This window comes from Panulirus ornatus, chromosome 35 (genome assembly GCF_036320965.1).
Source record: "Panulirus ornatus isolate Po-2019 chromosome 35, ASM3632096v1, whole genome shotgun sequence".
In the NCBI taxonomy this organism is placed as follows: Eukaryota; Metazoa; Arthropoda; class Malacostraca; order Decapoda; family Palinuridae; genus Panulirus; species Panulirus ornatus.
In genome coordinates this window covers 20,255,000-20,277,250 of record NC_092258.1, presented here as the reverse complement: position 1 = coordinate 20,277,250, position 22,251 = coordinate 20,255,000, and the positions used below count along the sequence as shown (strand labels likewise).

The following is a 22,251-nucleotide window of genomic DNA, read 5'->3' as shown; positions in this document are numbered from 1 at the left end:
TCCCTGTCACCACCCTCCACAACAATGATCCCTGTCACCACCCTCCACAACAATGATCCCTGTCACCACCCTCCACAACAATGATCCCTGTCACCACCCTCCACAACAATGATCCCTGTCACCACCCTCCACAACAATGATCCCTGTCACCACCCTCCACAACAATGATCCCTGTCACCACCCTCACAACAATGATCCCTGTCACCACCCTCACAACAATGATCCCTGTCACCACCCTCACAACAATGATCCCTGTCACCACCCTCCACAACAATGATCCCTGTCACCACCCTCCACAACAATGATCCCTGTCACCACCCTCCACAACAATGATCCCTGTCACCACCCTCCACAACAATGATCCCTGTCACCACCCTCCACAACAATGATCCCTGTCACCACCCTCCACAACAATGATCCCTGTCACCACCCTCCACAACAATGATCCCTGTCACCACCCTCCACAACAATGATCCCTGTCACCACCCTCCACAACAATGATCCCTGTCACCACCCTCCACAACAATGATCCCTGTCACCACCCACACAACAATGATCCCTGTCACCACTCCACAACAATGATCCCTGTCACCACCCTCCACAACAATGATCCCTCTCACCACCCTCCACAACAATGACAACTGTCACCACCCTCCACAACAATGACAACTGTCACCACCCTCCACAACAATGATCCCTGTCACCACCCACCACAACAATGATCCCTGTCATTACCCTCCACAACAATGACAACTGTCAACAGCTCCACAACAATGATCCCTCTCACTATCCTCCACAACAATGATCCCTGTCACCACCCTCCACAACAATGATCGCTGTCACCACCCTCCACAACAATGACAACTGTCACCACCCTCCACAACAATGACAACTGTCACACACCCTCCTACAGACAATGTCTGTCACCACCCTCCACAACAATGTCCTGTCACACCCTCCACAACAATGACCTGTCACCACCCTCCAACAATGATCCTGTCACCACCCTCCACAACAATGACCTGTCACCACCCTCCACAACAATGACCTGCACCACCCCCACAAAATGATCCTGTCACCACCCTCCACAACATGAATCCTGTCACACCCTCCACAACATGATCACTGTCACACCCTCCACAACATGACTGTCACACCCTCCACAACATGATCCTGTCACTACCCTCGGAGACATACTGAGACTGGGTCGCTGACTACAATCATTGTTGAAGTGTAAGTCGACAGATCATGTAGTGGTCACCACCGCTGGTACAGGGAATCATTGTTAAGGCGTGGTGACAGACTCCAATATGGAGGTGTACACTCAACAATGATCTTGTACGCACGGGCTCCACAGGATCATGATAATGAGATCCTGTGACCAGGCACCTACACACATTGATGAGTGCCGTACGTCCTTGACAACAGATCCCTGTTGACCACGGTGGACAGACTGATTCACTCCTATGACAGGGTGGTGACAGGTCTTGTTGACGCTCGTGGACAAGATCACTGTGTGAAGGTGTGACAGTGGACCCATGTTGTGAGGTGTGACGGGATCATTGTTGGGGGTGGTGACAGGATCACTGTTGTGGAGGTGTGACAGGGATCCTTGTTAGTGAGGTGTACAGGGTCTTTCATTGTAGTGGACTGGCGTGGTGACAGGATCATGAGTACGGGTCTGTAGGAGGGTGTGACGGTCTTGTTGTGAGTGGTGACAGGATCACTTGTTGTGAAGTGGTCGTGACAGGGATCCTTGTTGTGGAGGGTGGTGCAGGGTCATTGTATGTGGGGTGGTGACAGTTATCATGTTGTGAGGAGTGGTGACAGGGATCATTGTTTGGAGGGTGGTGACAGGGATCCTTGTTGTGAGTGGTGACAGTGGATCATTGTTGTGAGGTGTGTGACAGGGTCATTGTTGTGAGGTGTGACAGGGATCATGTTGTGGAGGTGTGACAGGGATCATTGTTGTGGAGGGTGGTGACAGGGTCTTGTTGTGGAGGGTGGTGACAGTGATCATTGTTGTGGAGGGTGTGACAGGGATCATTGTTGTGGAGGTTGACGGGATCTTGTTGGAAGGGTGTGACAGTATCATGTTGTGGAGGGTTGTGACTGGGGTCCTTGTTGTGGAGGGTTGTGACTGGGGTCCTTGTTGTGGAGGGTGGTGACAGTTATCACTGTTGTGGAGGGTTGTGACTGGGGTCCTTGTTGTGGAGGGTTGTGACTGGGGTCCTTGTTGTGGAGGGTGGTGACAGTTATCACTGTTGTGGAGGGTTGTGACTGGGGTCCTTGTTGTGGAGGGTTGTGACTGGGGTCCTTGTTGTGGAGGGTGGTGACAGTTATCACTGTTGTGGAGGGTTGTGACTGGGGTCCTTGTTGTGGAGGGTTGTGACTGGGGTCCTTGTTGTGGAGGGTGGTGACAGTTATCACTGTTGTGGAGGGTTGTGACTGGGGTCCTTGTTGTGGAGGGTTGTGACTGGGGTCCTTGTTGTGGAGGGTGGTGACAGTTATCACTGTTGTGGAGGGTTGTGACTGGGGTCCTTGTTGTGGAGGGTTGTGACTGGGGTCCTTGTTGTGGAGGGTGGTGACAGTTATCACTGTTGTGGAGGGTTGTGACTGGGGTCCTTGTTGTGGAGGGTTGTGACTGGGGTCCTTGTTGTGGAGGGTGGTGACAGGGGTCACTGTTGTGGAGGGTTGTGACTGGGGTCCTTGTTGTGGAGGGTTGTGACTGGGGTCCTTGTTGTGGAGGGTTGTGACTGGGGTCCTTGTTGTGGAGGGTTGTGACTGGGGTCCTTGTTGTGGAGGGTGGTGACAGTTATCACTGTTGTGGAGGGTTGTGACTGGGGTCCTTGTTGTGGAGGGTTGTGACTGGGGTCCTTGTTGTGGAGGGTGGTGACTGGGGTCCTTGTTGTGGAGGGTGGTGACTGGGGTCCTTGTTGTGGAGGGTTGTGACTGGGGTCCTTGTTGTGGAGGGTTGTGACTGGGGTCCTTGTTGTGGAGGGTGGTGACAGTTATCACTGTTGTGGAGGGTTGTGACTGGGGTCCTTGTTGTGGAGGGTTGTGACTGGGGTCCTTGTTGTGGAGGGTTGTGACAGTTATCACTGTTGTGGAGGGTTGTGACTGGGGGAGGGTTGTGACTGGGGTCCTTGTTGTGGAGGGTTGTGACTGGGGTCCTTGTTGTGGAGGGTGGTGACTGGGGTCCTTGTTGTGGAGGGTGGTGACTAGGGTCCTTGTTGTGGAGGGTGGTGACAGTTATCACTGTTGTGGAGGGTTGTGACTGGGGTCCTTGTTGTGGAGGGTGGTGACAGTTATCACTGTTGTGGAGGGTGGTGACTGGGGTCCTTGTTGTGGAGGGTGGTGACTGGGGTCCTTGTTGTGAAGGATGGTGACTGGGGTCCTTGTTGTGGAGGGTTGTGACTGGGGTCCTTGTTGTGGAGGGTGGTGACAGTTATCACTGTTTTGGAGGGTTGTGACTGGGGTCCTTGTTGTGGAGGGTGGTGACTGGGGTCCTTGTTGTGGAGGGTGGTGACTGGGGTCCTTGTTGTGGAGGGTGGGGATAGATGTCATTGTTGTGGACGGTGGTAATAATTGTCACATTTGGGGAGGGTGGTGACAGTTGTCATTTTTGTGGAGGGTGGTGACATTATTGTGGAGGATGATGATAGGGGTCATTGTTGTGGAGGGTGGTGACAGCTGTCATTGTTGTGGCATAAAGGTGAGTGTTCAAATTACAAGGATATAAGTTTGTTGAGTATTCCTGAGATATTACATGAGAGGGTATTGATTGAGAGGGCGAAGGCATGTACAGGGCATCAGATTGGGGAAGAGAAGTGTGGGGTTTCAGAAGTGGTAGAGGATGTGTGGATCAGATGTTTGCTTTGAAGAATGTATGTGAGAAATACTTAGAAAAGCAGATGGATTTGTATGTAGCATTTCTGGGTCTGGAGAAGGCATATGATAGAGTTGATAGAGATGCTCTGTGGCATGTATTAAGAGGATATGGTGTGGGAGGTAAGTTGCGAGAAACAGTGAACAGTTTTTATATAGGATGTAAGGCATGTATGCGAGTAGGAAGAGAGGAAAGTGATTGGTTTCCAGTGAATGTCTGTTTGCGGCAGGGTTGCGCGATGTCTCCATGGTTGTTTATTTTGTTTATGGATAGGGTGGTTAGGGAGGTGAATGCATGTGTTTTGGAGAGAAGGGCAAGTATGGAGTCTGTTGTGGATGAGTGGCCTTGGGAAGTGAGTCAATTGTTGTTCGCTGATGATAAATCTGTAGTGGCTGTTTCGGGTGAGAAACTGCAGATGTTGGTGACTGAATCTAGTAAAGTGTGTGAAAGGAGAAAGTTGAGAGTAAATGAGAATCAGATCAAGGTTATTAGGTTCAGTAGAGTTGAGGGGCAAGTTAATTGGGAGATAAGTTTGAATGGACTAAAACTGGAGGAAGTGAAGTGTTTTAGATATCTGGGAGTGGACTTTGCAGCGGATGGAACCATGGAAGCGGAAGTGATTCACAGGGTTGGGGAGGGGATGAAGGTTCTGTGAGCGTTAAAGAATGTGTAGAAGGCGAGAGCGTTTTCTCGGAGAGCAAAAATGGGTATATTTAAAGGAATAGTGATTCCAACAATGATGTATGGTTGTGAGGCATTGGCTATAGATAATGTTGTGCAGAGGAGGGTGGATGTGTTGGAAATGAGACGTTTGAGGACAATATGTGGTGTGAGGTGGTTTGATCGAGCAAGTAATAAAAGGGTAAGAGAGATGCATGGTAATAAAAAGTGTGGTTGAGAGATCAGAAGAGAGTGTATTGAAATGGTTTGGTCACATGGAGAGAATGAGTGAGGAAAGATTGACAAAGAGGGTATATGTGTCAGAGGTGGAGGGAACGAGGAGAAGTGGGAGACCAAATTGGAAGTGGAAGGATTGAGTGAAAAAGGTTTTGAGCGATCGGGGCCTGAACATATAGGGAGGTGAAAGGCCGGCAAGGAATAGAGTGAATTTGAACGATGTGGTATACCTGGGTCGACGTACTGTCAATGGAATGACATAAAAATGAAAAAATGAAGAAAAAATACAGAAATTTCCAGGCAAGCACTAAACAACCAACCTCCCAACTAAGTCTTAGTCTTTAGTCCTCCGGACACACACGCATCAGAAGCCACACTACCCAGACAAACACAGGGCACATTCTGTCACTTATTCTCTGGACATTACCCATCACTGCAACACTACAAACATCGCTTCACGATATCCCAAGACCCTTCATGCTCACGATGGAACTACCATAAATGATATCGGTCATTTTCAACTTGACTGCCCTTCACTGCCTTCGAATAGACACACAAAACATGACAACACCTTTATAACCTGTGGTCCCGACCGGAGAAAATGGCAAACTCCTTGAGTGCTGCATAGTCTTATAAGTATGGAAGGGACTCCTAGGGCAGAAAGACAAAGTATGCTTTGTTTTGTCAGTGTTATATCAATTGAGGTCGGGGAAGGGGGATCTGATAGTAAAAGTTCCCTACGTGTGAAGCAGAAGTAAGCTTTTAACTTGTACTCGGGATTGATATTTAGTTATAGAGTGGTTAGGGTGACAGTGACTAGTGTTGTTGCTTAAACTGATCAGACATTCCTCCAGTTGCCCCTCTCAACACGCTAACATCCAAAAGTCTCTCTTTTACACGCCTATCACTTAACACGCAATCTGGTAACTCCCTTTGACCATCTCTCACATACTCACACACGTGTACCTATGTATATCTCTCTTTTCAAACCAAGTATTCCCGATCGCCAGTCTTTTTTCAGCACACAAATCCACAAGCTCTTCACCATTTCCATTTGCAACACTGAACACCCCATGTACACCAATTATACCCTCAATTGCCACATTATTCACCTTCGCATTTAAATCACCCACCACTATAACCCGGTCTCGTGCATCAAAACTGCTAACACACTCAGCTGCTGCCAAAACACTCTTTCACTCTATCACATACTCCCACAACTCCTGCTTCAGAAGTAGTGCTACTCCTTCCTAAGTTCTTCTCTCACTAACACTTGACTTTCCTTCCAAGCTTTCCCAAACCGCTCTTCCCCTTTACCCTTGAGCTTCATTTCACTCAGAGCCAGAGCATCCATGTTTCTTTCCACAAACATACTACCTATCTCTCCTTTCTTCTCATCTTGGTTACATCCACACACATTCAAGCACCCTAATCTGTGCCTTCGAGGAGGATGAAAAATCCCCGCTTGGCTCCTTCCATTACCCCGTGCTTCAGCGAGGTAACATCAGGAAGACATACAAGAAAGCCACATTCGTCCACACTCAATCTCCAGCTGTCATGTGTAATGCACCGAAACCACAACTCCTATCCACATCCACGCTCCACAGACCTTTCCATTGTCTACCCCCGACGTTTCACATACCCAGGTTTTGTCCATTGACAGCACGTCGACCCCGGTATACCGCATTGTTCCAATTTACTCTACTCCTTGTACACCTCTCTCCTTCCTGAGTGTTCATTTCACTTGCAACACATCCACCCTCCTTCTAACAACCCTATCTATACCGCATGCCTCGCAACCTTATAACACTGTTGGAACCACTATTCCTTCAAACTTACCCATTTTCGCTCTCCGAGATAACGTTCTCGCCATCCACACATTCTTCAACGCTCCCAGAACCTACGCCCCCTCTCCCATCCTGTGATTCACCTCCACTTCCATGGTTCCTCTCGCTGGTAAGTCCACTCCCAGATATCTAAAACAATTCATTTCCTCCAGTTTTTCTCCATTCAAACAGATATCCCAACTGTCTTGTTTCTCGGCCCTGCTGAACGTAATAACCTTGCTCTTATTCACATTTACTCTCAACTTTCACTATTCACACTTTCCAAACTCAGTCACCGACTTCTGCAGTCTCTCATTTAAATCAGCCACCAGGTTCTGTATCGTCGGCGAACAACAACTGATTCACTTATAGGCCCTCTCATCTCCAACAGACTGCAAACTCGCCCCTCTCTCCAAAACTCTTGCATTTATACCCCTATCCACCTCATCCATAAAAAATTTAGACAATTTTAGGGAGATCACACACCTCTGCCGCAGACCGACCTTCACTGGGAACCAATCACTCTCCTCTCTTCCTACTCGTACACATGCCTTACACCCTTGATAAAAACTTCTCACTGCTTCTAGCAGATTTCCTCCCTCACCATATACCCTTAAGACCTTTCACAAAGTATTTCTATACTCCCTGTTATATGTCATCTCCAGATCTATAAATACCACATACAAATCCATCTGTTTTTTTCTGTATTTCTCAAATACATTCTTCAAAGCAAACACCTGATCCACACACCCTCTACCACTTCTGAAACCACACTGCTCTTCCCCAGTCTGATGCTCTGTACATGCCTTCACCTTCTTAACAATGATCTTCATACAGTTTTCTAGGAATACTCAGCAAACTTACGCGTCTCTAGTTTGATCACTCACTTTTTACCTTTGCCTTTGTACAATGGCACTCCGTCAATCATCAGGCACTTCACCATGATCCATACATATTTTGACTATCCTTAGCAACCAATCAACAATAGAGTCACCCCTTTCGTAATAGATTCCACTGCAATCCCATCCCAACCCGCCGCCTTGCCGGATTTCATCTTCCGAAAGGCTTTCACCACCTCTTTTCTCTTCACCAAACCATTCTCCCTGACCCTCTCACTTCCCACACCACCGCTCGACCAAAATTCCCTACATCTGTCACTCTATCATCGAACACATTCAACAAACCTTCAAAATACTCACTTCATCCCCTTCTTTACTTCATCACTGCCTGTCATCACTTCCCCTCACCCGATATTCCCATTTGTTCTCTTGTCTTTTGCACGTTATTTCCCTCCTTCCAAAACATCTTTTTATTCTCCCTAGAATTTAACAATACTCTCTTACCCCAACTCTCATTTGCCCTTTTTTTCAGCTCATGTATCTTCCTCTTGACTTTCTGCTGCTTTCATGTCCGGGTCAGTTGTACTCCTTCCTTGCAAGTATCGTTCAGACGACTCTTTCACTCTTTCTCTAGCAATCTTACTTCTTCATCCCACCACTCACTACCCTTTTTGATCTGCCCATCTCCCACTTTTCTCATGCCACATGCATCTCTTTCATATGCCATCAATGCTTCTCTGAATACATCCCATTCCTCATCCACTCCTCTTACGTCATCTGCTCTCACTTTTTACCATTGTACTCGCATAGTCTCTTCGTACTTCCTCACACCAGTCCTCTTTCCAAGCTTACTCACTCTCACCACTCTCTTCTCACCAACATTCTCTCTTTTTTTTTTTTTGAAAACCTTTACAAATCTTCACTTTCGCCTCCTCAAGAGAATGATCGTGGATATAAGACGAAGGGCATTCTATTACTTGTGATCGAATAGTCTTTTCCCTACAGAGGAGACCATAGAATAGCTGTTTGCGTTCCCGACGAGTACGCAAAATATCCTAGGAATGAATCCTGGCTATTGGAGGGCATTTGTGTTCTATGAAAGCGTCTTCATATGCACTATATTTGTGATCCTCTTCCTCCGCGTTTGTAAGGTTCTGCTGGTAATGTGAGCCTCATAGGATCTGACCGTTCTAGATCCCGTTGGTCATCCAAGATGACTGTGTCTCTCCGATCATCAATAGAACAATCCGTTAAATCACAAAAATGTTCTTTCTACCTATTGTTCATATCACCTCATTTTGATAACGTAACAGCAGCGAGTATATATTGTTTCCCTCTGCTGATTGGATGTTTACTATGATAAGAACAACAGTTCAAGCAGCCAAGAGTGATACAGTGCATGACGTACCTGGAGATCGCAGTCCGTTCAACAAGACCTTTTGTTGCATCATAATAAACTTTGTCTCTTCAGTTCCTTTGATCAGTTTCATATGTCAAAGACAGCCTCACTCTTTTCATCACATGTTCTTCTAATTCGATACATATTTCTTAATGCATCTATGTTTCATTATTTGTTCTGCCCATTTGTGTTGAACTTTGTTATGTTGTATCTCTTTATTCTTTCCATCATCAAATTTTCAGGAATGTGTTTCACTTTTTCTCTTATTTTCTTAAAATCCTCTTTATAGTATTGAGTAATTTTCATTTACAGGTGGCGGAAGGAAATGGATGATGGTGCTAAGATCTTAAAACAAATGATAGGCCAGTGTTTGCTGACAGCCGCCCACATGACATATCTGACGTCACTCACACCAGCGACTCGTGAGAGAATTCTTCGTACATGGCGGAGTGACTTGGTCGCCCGTGGATTTCTTCCTCCTCAAGAAGACCTTGAGCGACAAGATCAGTTCAGGTAAGTTTGTTATTAGTCTCAAACTTTTTCTCACTGGTCCACAGAGGCGCAGCAATCATACAGTAGCCTGTTTCAGTGTGCGTGTACTGTGCTGCGGGGGAGGGAGTCATACACTCATGGATGCTCCCCACCCACAACTCTTGAACCTTCTCTGTCATTCAACCTCCCAGATTTATGTATGTTAGCTGCATGAACCATGTTATCATCATCATCTATCAACCCACCATTCTTACTTTAAGACTATCTATTTCTTCACATCTTTATAAACAGGTTTTTTCATTTCATGTTTTGTCATCTGGTTATTCTGTTCCAACATTTCTTAAAGAACTGTCCACATCAACGAGATATCCTTTAAAATCTTATAGATTGTGATCAAGTCACCCCACACTCTTCTCTCTTCCAAGATGGGTAAATTTAAGCCCACAGCCATTCTCTGTATGTTAAATCTCTTTATTCTGGTACCATATTTGTAACCCTCCTCTGGACTTTCTCTATGAGCTCTTTGTGCCTCATTAGGTGCGGTGACCAAACTTTATAAGCATGTTCTAGTTTTAGCTTTATGTAGGATATGAATAGCTTGCAAAATATTTCCTTACTCATATACATGAAAGCTATTCTGATATTTACCAGCTGACAGTTTGTCTCCTTAACTATTCTCCAAGTATTGGACTTTTGCGACAAGTTAGGGACGATTTTGACGCCCATTTCCTTCTCACACACAGAATCCTGAAGTTTACTTCCTGTTACATGATAGTGAGGTCGTCTTGGGCTCTGTCCCATCCTCATTACATATGCTCAGCTTGAATTTGATCAGCCTTGTTTCTGACCAATTTTATTTTATCATACAGTTATAGATGATCCATACCCTATCATACAGTTATAGATGATCCATACCCTATCATACAGTTATAGATGATCCATACCCTATCATGCAGTTATAGATGATCCATACCCTATCATACAGTTATAGATGATCCATACCCTATCATACAGTTATAGATGATCCATACCCTATCATACAGTCATAGATGATACATAACTTATCATACAGTTATAGATCATTCATACCCAATCATACAGTTGTAGAAGGTGCATACACTAATTTACAGTTGTAGATGATGTACACTTTATCATACAGTTCTAGATCATATACCCCCTATCATACAATTCTAGAGTATGTATACTCTATCTTTCAGTTCTAAATAATATACACTATCATATAGTTCTAGATGATGTACACTCTCCCATACAGCTCTAGATGATGCACACTCTTCCATACAGTTCTAGTTAATGTACACTCTCCCATACAGTTCTAAATGATGTACACTCTTCCATACAGTTCTAGTTGATGTACACTCTCCCATACAGTTCTAGATGATGCACACTCTTCCATACAGTTCTAGATGATGTACACACTACCATACAGTTCTAGATGATGCACACTCTCCCATACAGTTCTAGATGATGTACACTCTACCATACAGTTCTAGATGATGTACACTCTACCATACAGTTCTAGATGATGTACACTCTTCCATACAGTTCTAGATGATGTACACTCTACCATACAGTTCTAGATGATGTACACACTACCATACAGTTCTCGATGATGTACACTCTACCATACAGTTCTAGATGATGTACACTCTACCATACAGTTCTAGATGATTTACACTCTACTATACAGTTCTAGATGATGTACACTCTTCCATACAGTTCTAGTTGATGTACACTCTACCATACAGTTCTAGATGATGTACACTCTTCCATACAGTTCTAGTTGATGTACCACTCTACCACAGTTCTAGAGTATATAGACTCTATCATACATTTCGAGATGATGTGTACTATCGTGCAGATTATGTACAATCTATCATACAATTCGAGATGATGCACACTGTATCATACAGTTGTGAATGATGTACACACTATCATACAGTTGCAGATATTTGTGGATCATATGGACTCTGTAATATAGTTATAGACATTGTACACTATCATGCAGCTTTGAATGATGTACACTCTATCATGCATTTCAAGAAAATGTACATTCTTTGATATAGTTGTAGCGGATGTACACTCTTTCATATAGTTTTCGATGATGCAGACTCTATCATACAGTCCTAAATGATGTAGACGCTATCATACAGTCCTAAATGATGTAGACGCTATCATACAGTCCTAAATGATGTAGACGCTATCATACAGTCCTAAATGATGTAGACGCTATCATACAGTCCTAAATGATGCAGACGCTATCATACAGTCCTAAATGATGCAGACTCTATCATACAGTCCTAAATGATGCAGACGCTATCATACAGTCCTAAATGATGCAGACTCTATCATACAGTCCTAAATGATGTAGATGCTATCATACAGTCCTAAATGATGCAGACGCTATCATACAGTCCTAAATGATGCAGACGCTATCATACAGTCCTAAATGATGTAGACGCTATCATACAGTCCTAAATGATGTAGACGCTATCATACAGTCCTAAATGATTTAGACGCTATCATACAGTCCTAAATGATGCAGACGCTATCATACAGTCCTAAATGATGCAGACGCTATCATACAGTCCTAAATGATGCAGACGCTATCATACAGTCCTAAATGATGTAGACGCTATCATACAGTCCTAAATGATGTAGACGCTATCATACAGTCCTAAATGATGTAGACGCTATCATACAGTCCTAAATGATGTAGACGCTATCATACAGTCCTAAATGATGCAGACGCTATCATACAGTCCTAAATGATGCAGACTCTATCATACAGTCCTAAATGATGCAGACGCTATCATACAGTCCTAAATGATGCAGACTCTGTCATACAGTCCTAAATGATGTAGATGCTATCATACAGTCCTAAATGATGCAGACGCTATCATACAGTCCTAAATGATGCAGACGCTATCATACAGTCCTAAATGATGTAGACGCTATCATACAGTCCTAAATGATGTAGACGCTATCATACAGTCCTAAATGATTTAGACGCTATCATACAGTCCTAAATGATGCAGACGCTATCATACAGTCCTAAATGATGCAGACGCTATCATACAGTCCTAAATGATGCAGACGCTATCATACAGTCCTAAATGATGTAGACGCTATCATACAGTCCTAAATGATGTAGACGCTATCATACAGTCCTAAATGATGTAGACGCTATCATACAGTCCTAAATGATGTAGACGCTATCATACAGTCCTAAATGATGTAGACGCTATCATACAGTCCTAAATGATGTAGACGCTATCAAAATCTTCTACATTATAGATATTGTCATACAGTTCAAGATGATGTACGCTCTATAATACAATTCAAAATGATAAACAGTCAATCAATTTAGTTATAGATGATGCACAAACTATCACAGAATTCTACATGATATACTCTCTAGCATAAAGTCCTGGATTATATACACTATAATACAGTTCTAAATGATGTACGCTCTATCATATCACTCTAGGTGATGTATACTCTATCAGACAGTTCTAGATGATGCACACTCTATCATACACTTCTTGATCATATTATATATTGTACCATACACTTCTAGATCATATTATGTATTGTATCATACACTTCTAGATCATATTATATACTGTATCATACGTAACCGCCGTCTCCCGCGTCACTAAGGTAGCGCAAGGAAACAGACGAGGAATGGCTCAAACCCACCCACATACACATAAATATACACAAACGCCCATACACGCTCATATACATACATATACACTCCAACGTATACATACATATACATACAAAGACATATACATATATAAACAAGTACGTATTCATACTTGCTGCCTTCATCCATATTCGTCGCCATCCCGCCACACATGAAAAAGCAACCCCCCACCCACCCCCACCCCCTCCAGCGAAGTAGCGCCAGGAGAATACAAAAAAGAAAAAATGCCACATTCATTCACACTCAGTCTCTAGCTGTTATGTGTAACCACAGCTCCCTTTCCACATCCAGGCCCCACAGAACTTTCCATGGTTTACCCCAGACGCTTCACATGCCCTCGTTCAGTCCATTGACAGCACGTCAACCCCGGTATACCACATCGTTCCAATTCACTCTACGTCAGGCCCCGATGGCTCTAAATCTTTTTCACTCCATCCTTCCACCTCCAATTTGGTCTCCCTCTTCTCCTTCCTTCCACCTTTGACACATATATCCACTTGGTCAATCTTTCCTCACTCATTCTCTCCATGTGACCAAACCATTTCAAAACACCCTCTTCTGCTCTCTCAACCACACTCTTTTTATTTCCACACATCTCTCTTACCCTTACATTACTTACTCGATCAAACTATCTCACACTACATATTGTTCTCAGACATTTCATTTCTAACACATCCACCCTTCTGCGCACATCCCTATCTATAGTCCAACATTGTTGGAACCACTATTCCTTCAAACATACCCATTTTTGCTCTCCGAGATAACGTTCTCGCCTTCCACACATTCTTCAACACTCCCAGACCTTCACCTTCTATCCCACTTCCGCTTCCATGTTTCCATCCGCTGCCAAATCCATTCCCAGATATCTAAAACATTTCACTTCCTCCAGTTTTTCTCCATTCAAACTTACCTCCCAATTAACTTGTCCCTCAACCCTACTGAACCTAATAACTTTGCTCTCATTCACATTTACTCTCAACTTTCTCCTTTCACACACTTTATCAAAATGTCACCAACTTCTGCAGTTTCTCACCCGATTCTGCCACCAGAGATGTATCATCAGCGAACAACAATTGACACTTCCCAAGCCCTTTCATCCACAACAGACTGCATACTTGCCGCTCTCTCCAAAACTCTTGCATTCACCTCCCTAACGACCCCATCCATAAACAAATTAAGCAACCATGGAGACATCACGCACCCCTGCCACAAACCGATATTCACTGGGAACCAATCACTTTCCTCTCTTCCTACTCGTACACATGCCTTACATCCTTGGTAAAAACTTTTCACTGCTTCTAGCAACTTACTTCCCACACCATGTACTTGTAAAACCTTCCACAGAGCATCTCTATCAACCCTATCATATGTCTTCTCCAGATCCATAAATGCTACATACAAATCCATCTGTTTTCTAAGTATTTTTCACATACATTCTTTCAAAGCAAACACCTGATCCATACATCCTCTACCACTTCTGAAACCACACTGCTCTTCCCCAATCTGATGCTCTGTACATGCCTTCACCCTCTCAATCAATACCCTCCCATATAATTTCCCAGGAATACTCAACAAACGTATACCTCTGTAATTTGAGCACTCACCTTTATCCCCTTCACCTTTATACAATAGCACTACGCATGCATTCCGCCAATCCTCAGGCAGTTCACCATGATCCATACATACATTGAATATCATTACCAACCAATCAACAACACAGTGACCCCGTTTTTCAATAAATTCCTCTACAATGCCATCCAAACCCGTCGCCTTGCCGGCTTTCATCTTCCGCAAAGCTTTCACTAACTCTTCTCTGTTTACCAAATCATTCTCCCTGACCCTCTCACTTCGCACACCACCTCGACCAAAACACCCTATATCTGCCACTCTATCATCAAATACATTCAACAGACCTCCAAAATACTCACTCCATCTCCTCACTTCATCACTACTTGTCATTACCTCCCCATTTGCCCCTTCACCGATGTTCTCATTTGTTCTCTTGTCTTACGCACTTTATTTACCTCCATCCAAAACAACTTTTTATTCTCTTTAAACTTGATACTCTCTCACCCCAACTCTCATTTGCCTTCTTTTCATCTCTTGCACCTTTCTCTTGACTTCCTGCCGCTTTGTTTCATACATCTCCCAGTCATTTGCATTACTTCTATGCAGAAATCGTCCAAATGCCTCTCTCTTCTCTTTCACTAGCTTATAAACACTAATATACAGTTCTAAACCATGAAAATTATATTACACAGTTCTCTGTGATGGAAACTTTTTCATACACTTCTTTATGATATACACTCTGTCATACAGTACTAGATGCAGTGCACTCTATTATACACTTATACAGATCGTAAGCTCTATTATACGTAACTAGATGGTGTATGCTGTATCATACAGTTCTAGATGATTTTACTCTATTATACAATTCTAGATTATACGTATACACTCTATCATACAAATCATGATGATGCAAACTCTATCACAAGTTCTAAGTGATGTACACTCTCTCATAGAGTTTTACATGATGCACCTTCCATCATACAGTTCTAGATGATGTACATTATGTCATCCAGTTCTGGATGATGTACAGTCTACCATACAATTTTCGATGATGTACACTATCATACAGTTCTAGATTACATAGATTCTATTATAAAACTCTAGATGTACACTACATGAAGCAATTCAAGATGATGTAGCCTGTATCATACATTTTCAGATGTTATACACTCTCATGCAGGTCTGTATGATACATAGTATATCATACAGTACTGGATGATGTACACTTTATCATAAAGTTGTAGATGATGTGCAGTCTGTTATACAGTTCTCAGATGTACAATCTATCATACAGTTCTAGATGATGTACACTCAATCATACAGTTTTAGATGATGTACACTCTATCACACAATTTTAGGACATGTACACTATATCATTCAGTTCTAAAAGATGCATACACTGTCATACAGTTCTAGGTGAGGTACATTCTATCATACAGTTCTAGATTACATAGACTTTATCATAAGATTTCAGAGGTACAATTCATTATGCAGTTATGTATGATACATAGTATATCATACAGTTTTAGATGATAAACACTATATCATATAATTCGAGATGTACACTCTTATACATTTCTAGATGATGTGCACTCTATCATACTTTTCTAGATGATGCCCACTCTATCATACACATCTAGACTGTATGTCCTTGGTCATACAGTTCTACATGACGTACACTATCATACAGTTTGACATGATGTAAACTCTGTCATAGAGTTTTGAATGATGTACATTCTCTCATAGAGTTCTAGATTATATAGACTCCTTCATACAAGTCTAGATGATGTACATCTCTATCCCTTGTACGCTTACATACCATGCACACCTCCGTCACCCCGCACACTGCCATCAATTGCACATCTCCATCCTTTGCATACTTACATCCTTGCACACCTCTATCCCTTGTACGTTTAAATGACTTGTTCAGGTACATCATTTGCACACCTCCACCCCTTGCATTCCTCCATCCCTTGCCTTCCTCCTTCCCTTGCATTCCTCCATCCCATCCATTCCTTCATCCCTTGCATTCCTTCATCCCTTGCCTTCCTCCTTCCCTTGCCTTCCTCCTTCCCTTGCATTCCTCCATCCCATCCATTCCTTCATCCCTTGCATTGCTCCATCCCTTGCCTTCCTCCTTCCCTTGCATTTCTCCATCCCATCCATTCCTTCATCCCTTGCATTCCTCCTTCCCTTGCATTCCTCCATCCCATCCATTCCTTCATCCCTTGCATTCCTCCATCCCTTGCCTTCCTCCTTCCCTTGCATTCCTCCATCCCTTGCCTTCCTCCTTCCCTTGCATTCCTCCATCCCTTGCCTTCCTCCTTCCCTTGCATTCCTCCTTCCCTTGCATTCCTCCTTCCTTGCCTTCCTCCTTCCCTTGCATTCCTCCATCCCATCCATTCCTTCATCCCTTGCATTCCTCCATCCCTTGCCTTCCTCCTTCCCTTGCATTCCTCCATCCCATCCATTCCTTCATCCCTTTCATTCCTCCTTCCCTTGCCTTCCTCCTTCCCTTGCATTCCTCCATCCCATCCATTCCTTCATCCCTTGCATTCCTCCATCCCTTGCCTTCCTCCTTCCCTTGCATTCCTCCTTCCCTTGCCTTCCTCCTTCCCTTGCATCTCCTTGCCTCCTCCTCCCTGCTTCCTCCTTCCCTTGCATTCCTCCTTCCTTGCATTCCTCCTTCCCTTGCATTCCTCCTTCCCTTGCCTTCCTCCTTCCCTTGCCTTCCTCCTTCCCTTGCATTCCTCCTTCCCTTGCATTCCTCCTTCCCTTGCATTCCTCCTTCCCTTGCCTTCCTCCTTCCCTTGCATTCCTCCTTCCCTTGCCTTCCTCCTTCCCTTGCATTCCTCCTTCCCTTGCATTCCTCCTTCCCTTGCATTCCTCCTTCCCTTGCCTTCCTCCTTCCCTTGCATTCCTCCTTCCCTTGCCTTCCTCCTTCCCTTGCATTCCTCCTTCCCTTGCATTCCTCCTTCCCTTGCATTCCTCCTTCCCTTGCCTTCCTCCTTCCCTTGCATTCCTCCTTCCCTTGCATTCCTCCTTCCCTTGCATTCCTCCTTCCCTTGCATTCCTCCTTCCCTTGCATTCCTCCTTCCCTTGCCTTCCTCCTTCCCTTGCATTCCTCCTTCCCTTGCATTCCTCCTTCCCTTGCCTTCCTCCTTCCCTTGCATTCCTCCTTCCCTTGCATTCCTCCTTCCCTTGCATTCCTCCTTCCCTTGCATTCCTCCTTCCCTTGCATTCCTCCTTCCCTTGCCTTCCTCCTTCCCTTGCATTCCTCCTTCCCTTGCATTCCTCCTTCCCTTGCCTTCCTCCTTCCCTTGCATTCCTCCTTCCCTTGCATTCCTCCTTCCCTTGCCTTCCTCCTTCCCTTGCATTCCTCCTTCCCTTGCATTCCTCCTTCCCTTGCATTCCTCCTTCCCTTGCATTCCTCCTTCCCTTGCATTCCTCCTTCCCTTGCATTCCTCCTTCCCTTGCATTCCTCCTTCCCTTGCATTCCTCCTTCCCTTGCATTCCTCCTTCCCTTGCATTCCTCCTTCCCTTGCATTCCTCCTTCCCTTGCATTCCTCCTTCCCTTGCATTCCTCCTTCCCTTGCATTCCTCCTTCCCTTGCATTCCTCCTTCCCTTGCATTCCTCCTTCCCTTGCATTCCTCCTTCCCTTGCATTCCTCCTTCCCTTGCATTCCTCCTTCCCTTGCATTCCTCCTTCCCTTGCATTCCTCCTTCCCTTGCCTTCCTCCTTCCCTTGCATTCCTCCTTCCCTTGCATTCCTCCTTCCCTTGCCTTCCTCCTTCCCTTGCATTCCTCCTTCCCTTGCATTCCTCCTTCCCTTGCATTCCTCCTTCCCTTGCATTCCTCCTTCCCTTGCATTCCTCCTTCCCTTGCCTTCCTCCTTCCCTTGCATTCCTCCTTCCCTTGCATTCCTCCTTCCCTTGCATTCCTCCTTCCCTTGCATTCCTCCTTCCCTTGCATTCCTCCTTCCCTTGCCTTCCTCCTTCCCTTGCATTCCTCCTTCCCTTGCATTCCTCCTTCCCTTGCCTTCCTCCTTCCCTTGCATTCCTCCTTCCCTTGCATTCCTCCTTCCCTTGCCTTCCTCCTTCCCTTGCATTCCTCCTTCCCTTGCATTCCTCCTTCCCTTGCATTCCTCCTTCCCTTGCATTCCTCCTTCCCTTGCATTCCTCCTTCCCTTGCCTTCCTCCTTCCCTTGCCTTCCTCCTTCCCTTGCATTCCTCCTTCCCTTGCATTCCTCCTTCCCTTGCCTTCCTCCTTCCCTTGCATTCCTCCTTCCCTTGCATTCCTCCTTCCCTTGCCTTCCTCCTTCCCTTGCATTCCTCCTTCCCTTGCCTTCCTCCTTCCCTTGCCTTCCTCCTTCCCTTGCATTCCTCCTTCCCTTGCATTCCTCCTTCCCTTGCCTTCCTCCTTCCCTTGCATTCCTCCTTCCCTTGCATTCCTCCTTCCCTTGCCTTCCTCCTTCCCTTGCATTCCTCCTTCCCTTGCATTCCTCCTTCCCTTGCATTCCTCCTTCCCTTGCATTCCTCCTTCCCTTGCCTTCCTCCTTCCCTTGCATTCCTCCTTCCCTTGCATTCCTCCTTCCCTTGCCTTCCTCCTTCCCTTGCATTCCTCCTTCCCTTGCCTTCCTCCTTCCCTTGCATTCCTCCTTCCCTTGCATTCCTCCTTCCCTTGCATTCCTCCTTCCCTTGCCTTCCTCCTTCCCTTGCATTCCTCCTTCCCTTGCCTTCCTCCTTCCCTTGCCTTCCTCCTTCCCTTGCATTCCTCCTTCCCTTGCATTCCTCCTTCCCTTGCCTTCCTCCTTCCCTTGCATTCCTCCTTCCCTTGCATTCCTCCTTCCCTTGCCTTCCTCCTTCCCTTGCATTCCTCCTTCCCTTGCATTCCTCCTTCCCTTGCATTCCTCCTTCCCTTGCCTTCCTCCTTCCCTTGCATTCCTCCTTCCCTTGCATTCCTCCTTCCCTTGCCTTCCTCCTTCCCTTGCATTCCTCCTTCCCTTGCCTTCCTCCTTCCCTTGCATTCCTCCTTCCCTTGCCTTCCTCCTTCCCTTGCATTCCTCCTTCCCTTGCCTTCCTCCTTCCCTTGCCTTCCTCCTTCCCTTGCCTTCCTCCTTCCCTTGCATTCCTCCTTCCCTTGCCTTCCTCCTTCCCTTGCATTCCTCCTTCCCTTGCATTCCTCCTTCCCTTGCATTCCTCCTTCCCTTGCATTCCTCCTTCCCTTGCCTTCCTCCTTCCCTTGCATTCCTCCTTCCCTTGCATTCCTCCTTCCCTTGCATTCCTCCTTCCCTTGCCTTCCTCCTTCCCTTGCCTTCCTCCTTCCCTTGCATTCCTCCTTCCCTTGCATTCCTCCTTCCCTTGCCTTCCTCCTTCCCTTGCATTCCTCCTTCCCTTGCCTTCCTCCTTCCCTTGCCTTCCTCCTTCCCTTGCCTTCCTCCTTCCCTTGCATTCCTCCTTCCCTTGCCTTCCTCCTTCCCTTGCATTCCTCCTTCCCTTGCATTCCTCCTTCCCTTGCATTCCTCCTTCCCTTGCCTTCCTCCTTCCCTTGCCTTCCTCCTTCCCTTGCATTCCTCCTTCCCTTGCCTTCCTCCTTCCCTTGCATTCCTCCTTCCCTTGCATTCCTCCTTCCCTTGCATTCCTCCTTCCCTTGCCTTCCTCCTTCCCTTGCATTCCTCCTTCCCTTGCCTTCCTCCTTCCCTTGCCTTCCTCCTTCCCTTGCATTCCTCCTTCCCTTGCCTTCCTCCTTCCCTTGCATTCCTCCTTCCCTTGCATTCCTCCTTCCCTTGCATTCCTCCTTCCCTTGCCTTCCTCCTTCCCTTGCATTCCTCCTTCCCTTGCCTTCCTCCTTCCCTTGCATTCCTCCTTCCCTTGCCTTCCTCCTTCCCTTGCATTCCTCCTTCCCTTGCATTCCTCCTTCCCTTGCCTTCCTCCTTCCCTTGCATTCCTCCTTCCCTTGCCTTCCTCCTTCCCTTGCATTCCTCCTTCCCTTGCCTCCTCCTTCCCTTGCTTCCTCCTTCCCTTGCATTCCTCTTCCCTTGCCTTCTCCTTCCCTTGCATTCCTCCTTCCCTTGCCTTCCTCCTTCCTTGCATTCCTCCTTCCCTTGCCTTCCTCCTTCCCTTGCATTCCTCCTTCCCTTGCCTTCCTCCTTCCCTTGCATTCCTCCTTCCCTTGCCTTCCTCCTTCCCTTGCATTCCTCCTTCCCTTGCCTTCCTCCTTCCTTGCATTCCTCCTTCCCTTGCCTTCCTCCTTCCCTTGCATTCCTCCTTCCCTTGCCTTCCTCCTTCCCTTGCATTCCTCCTTCCTTGCCTTCCTCCTTCCCTTGCATTCCTCCTTCCCTTGCCTTCCTCCTTCCCTTGCATTCCTCCTTCCCTTGCCTTCCTCCTTCCCTTGCATTCCTCCTTCCCTTGCCTTCCTCCTTCCCTTGCATTCCTCCTTCCCTTGCCTTCCTCCTTCCCTTGCATTCCTCCTTCCCTTGCCTTCCTCCTTCCCTTGCATTCCTCCTTCCCTTGCCTTCCTCCATCACTTTATCAAAGTCCTCCGTATCTTCTTCTCGTGTGCTCTGAGTCTTCAGGTATTGAACATTAGTATGGAAGTATGAATGATAATTGTGAGCAGTACCGCACCGTCAACTATACATTTTCTTATTTCTTCATTCCTGTCCATTCTCATTAGATCCTCTCTAGTGTCGTGACCATTACAGCTTCAACAGACAAACTTTAGTAGTTAGTGAAGAGCTGGACCATCACATGTTGTGGCTCACCTGTCTGACCATCACATGTTGTGGCTCACCTGTCTGACCATCACATGTTGTGGCTCACCTGTCTGACCATCACATGTTGTGGCTCACCTGTCTGACCATCACATGTTGTGGCTCACCTGTCTGACCATCACATGTTGTGGCTCACCTCACCTGTCTGACCATCACATGTTGTGGCTCACCTGTCTGACCATCACATGTTGTGGCTCACCTGTCTGACCATCACATGTTGTGGCTCACCTCACCTGTCTGACCATCACATGTTGTGGCTCACCTGTCTGACCATCACATGTTGTGGCTCACCTCACCTGTCTGACCAGGTCACTGTGTGGTTCTTGTGTACGTACGTGTCTGACCAGGTTACTGTGTGGTTCTTGTGTACGTACGTGTCTGACCAGGTCACTGTGTGGTTCTTGTGTACGTACGTGTCTGACCAGGTTACTGTGTGGTTCTTGTGTACGTACGTGTCTGACCAGGTCACTGTGTGGTTCTTGTGTACGTACGTGTCTGACCAGGTTAGTCTGTGGTTCTTGTGTACGTACGTGTCTGACCAGGTCACTGTGTGGTTCTTGTGTACGTACGTGTCTGACCAGGTCACTGTGTGGTTCTTGTGTACGTACGTGTCTGACCAGGTCACTGTGTGGTTCTTGTGTACGTACGTGTCTGACCAGGTTAGTCTGTGGTTCTTGTGTACGTACGTGTCTGACCAGGTCACTGTGTGGTGCTTGTGTACGTACGTGTCTGACCAGGTTACTGTGTGGTGCTTGTGTACGTACGTGTCTGACCAGGTCACTGTGTGGTGCTTGTGTACGTACGTGTGTGACCAGGTCACTGTGTGGTTCTTGTGTAC

General features: G+C 45.9%; 1 protein-coding gene across 1 annotated transcript in view; it reads left to right on the top strand.

The window, feature by feature from the left end:
- LOC139760210 (uncharacterized) overlaps positions 1 to 22,251 on the top strand; it is a 554,062-nt gene that overhangs the window by 177,102 nt on the left and 354,709 nt on the right. The window contains exon 7 of the mRNA XM_071683144.1: positions 9,163 to 9,363. Within this exon, the coding sequence (XP_071539245.1) occupies positions 9,163 to 9,363 (201 nt within the window). The remainder of the gene's footprint in view (positions 1 to 9,162; positions 9,364 to 22,251) is intronic.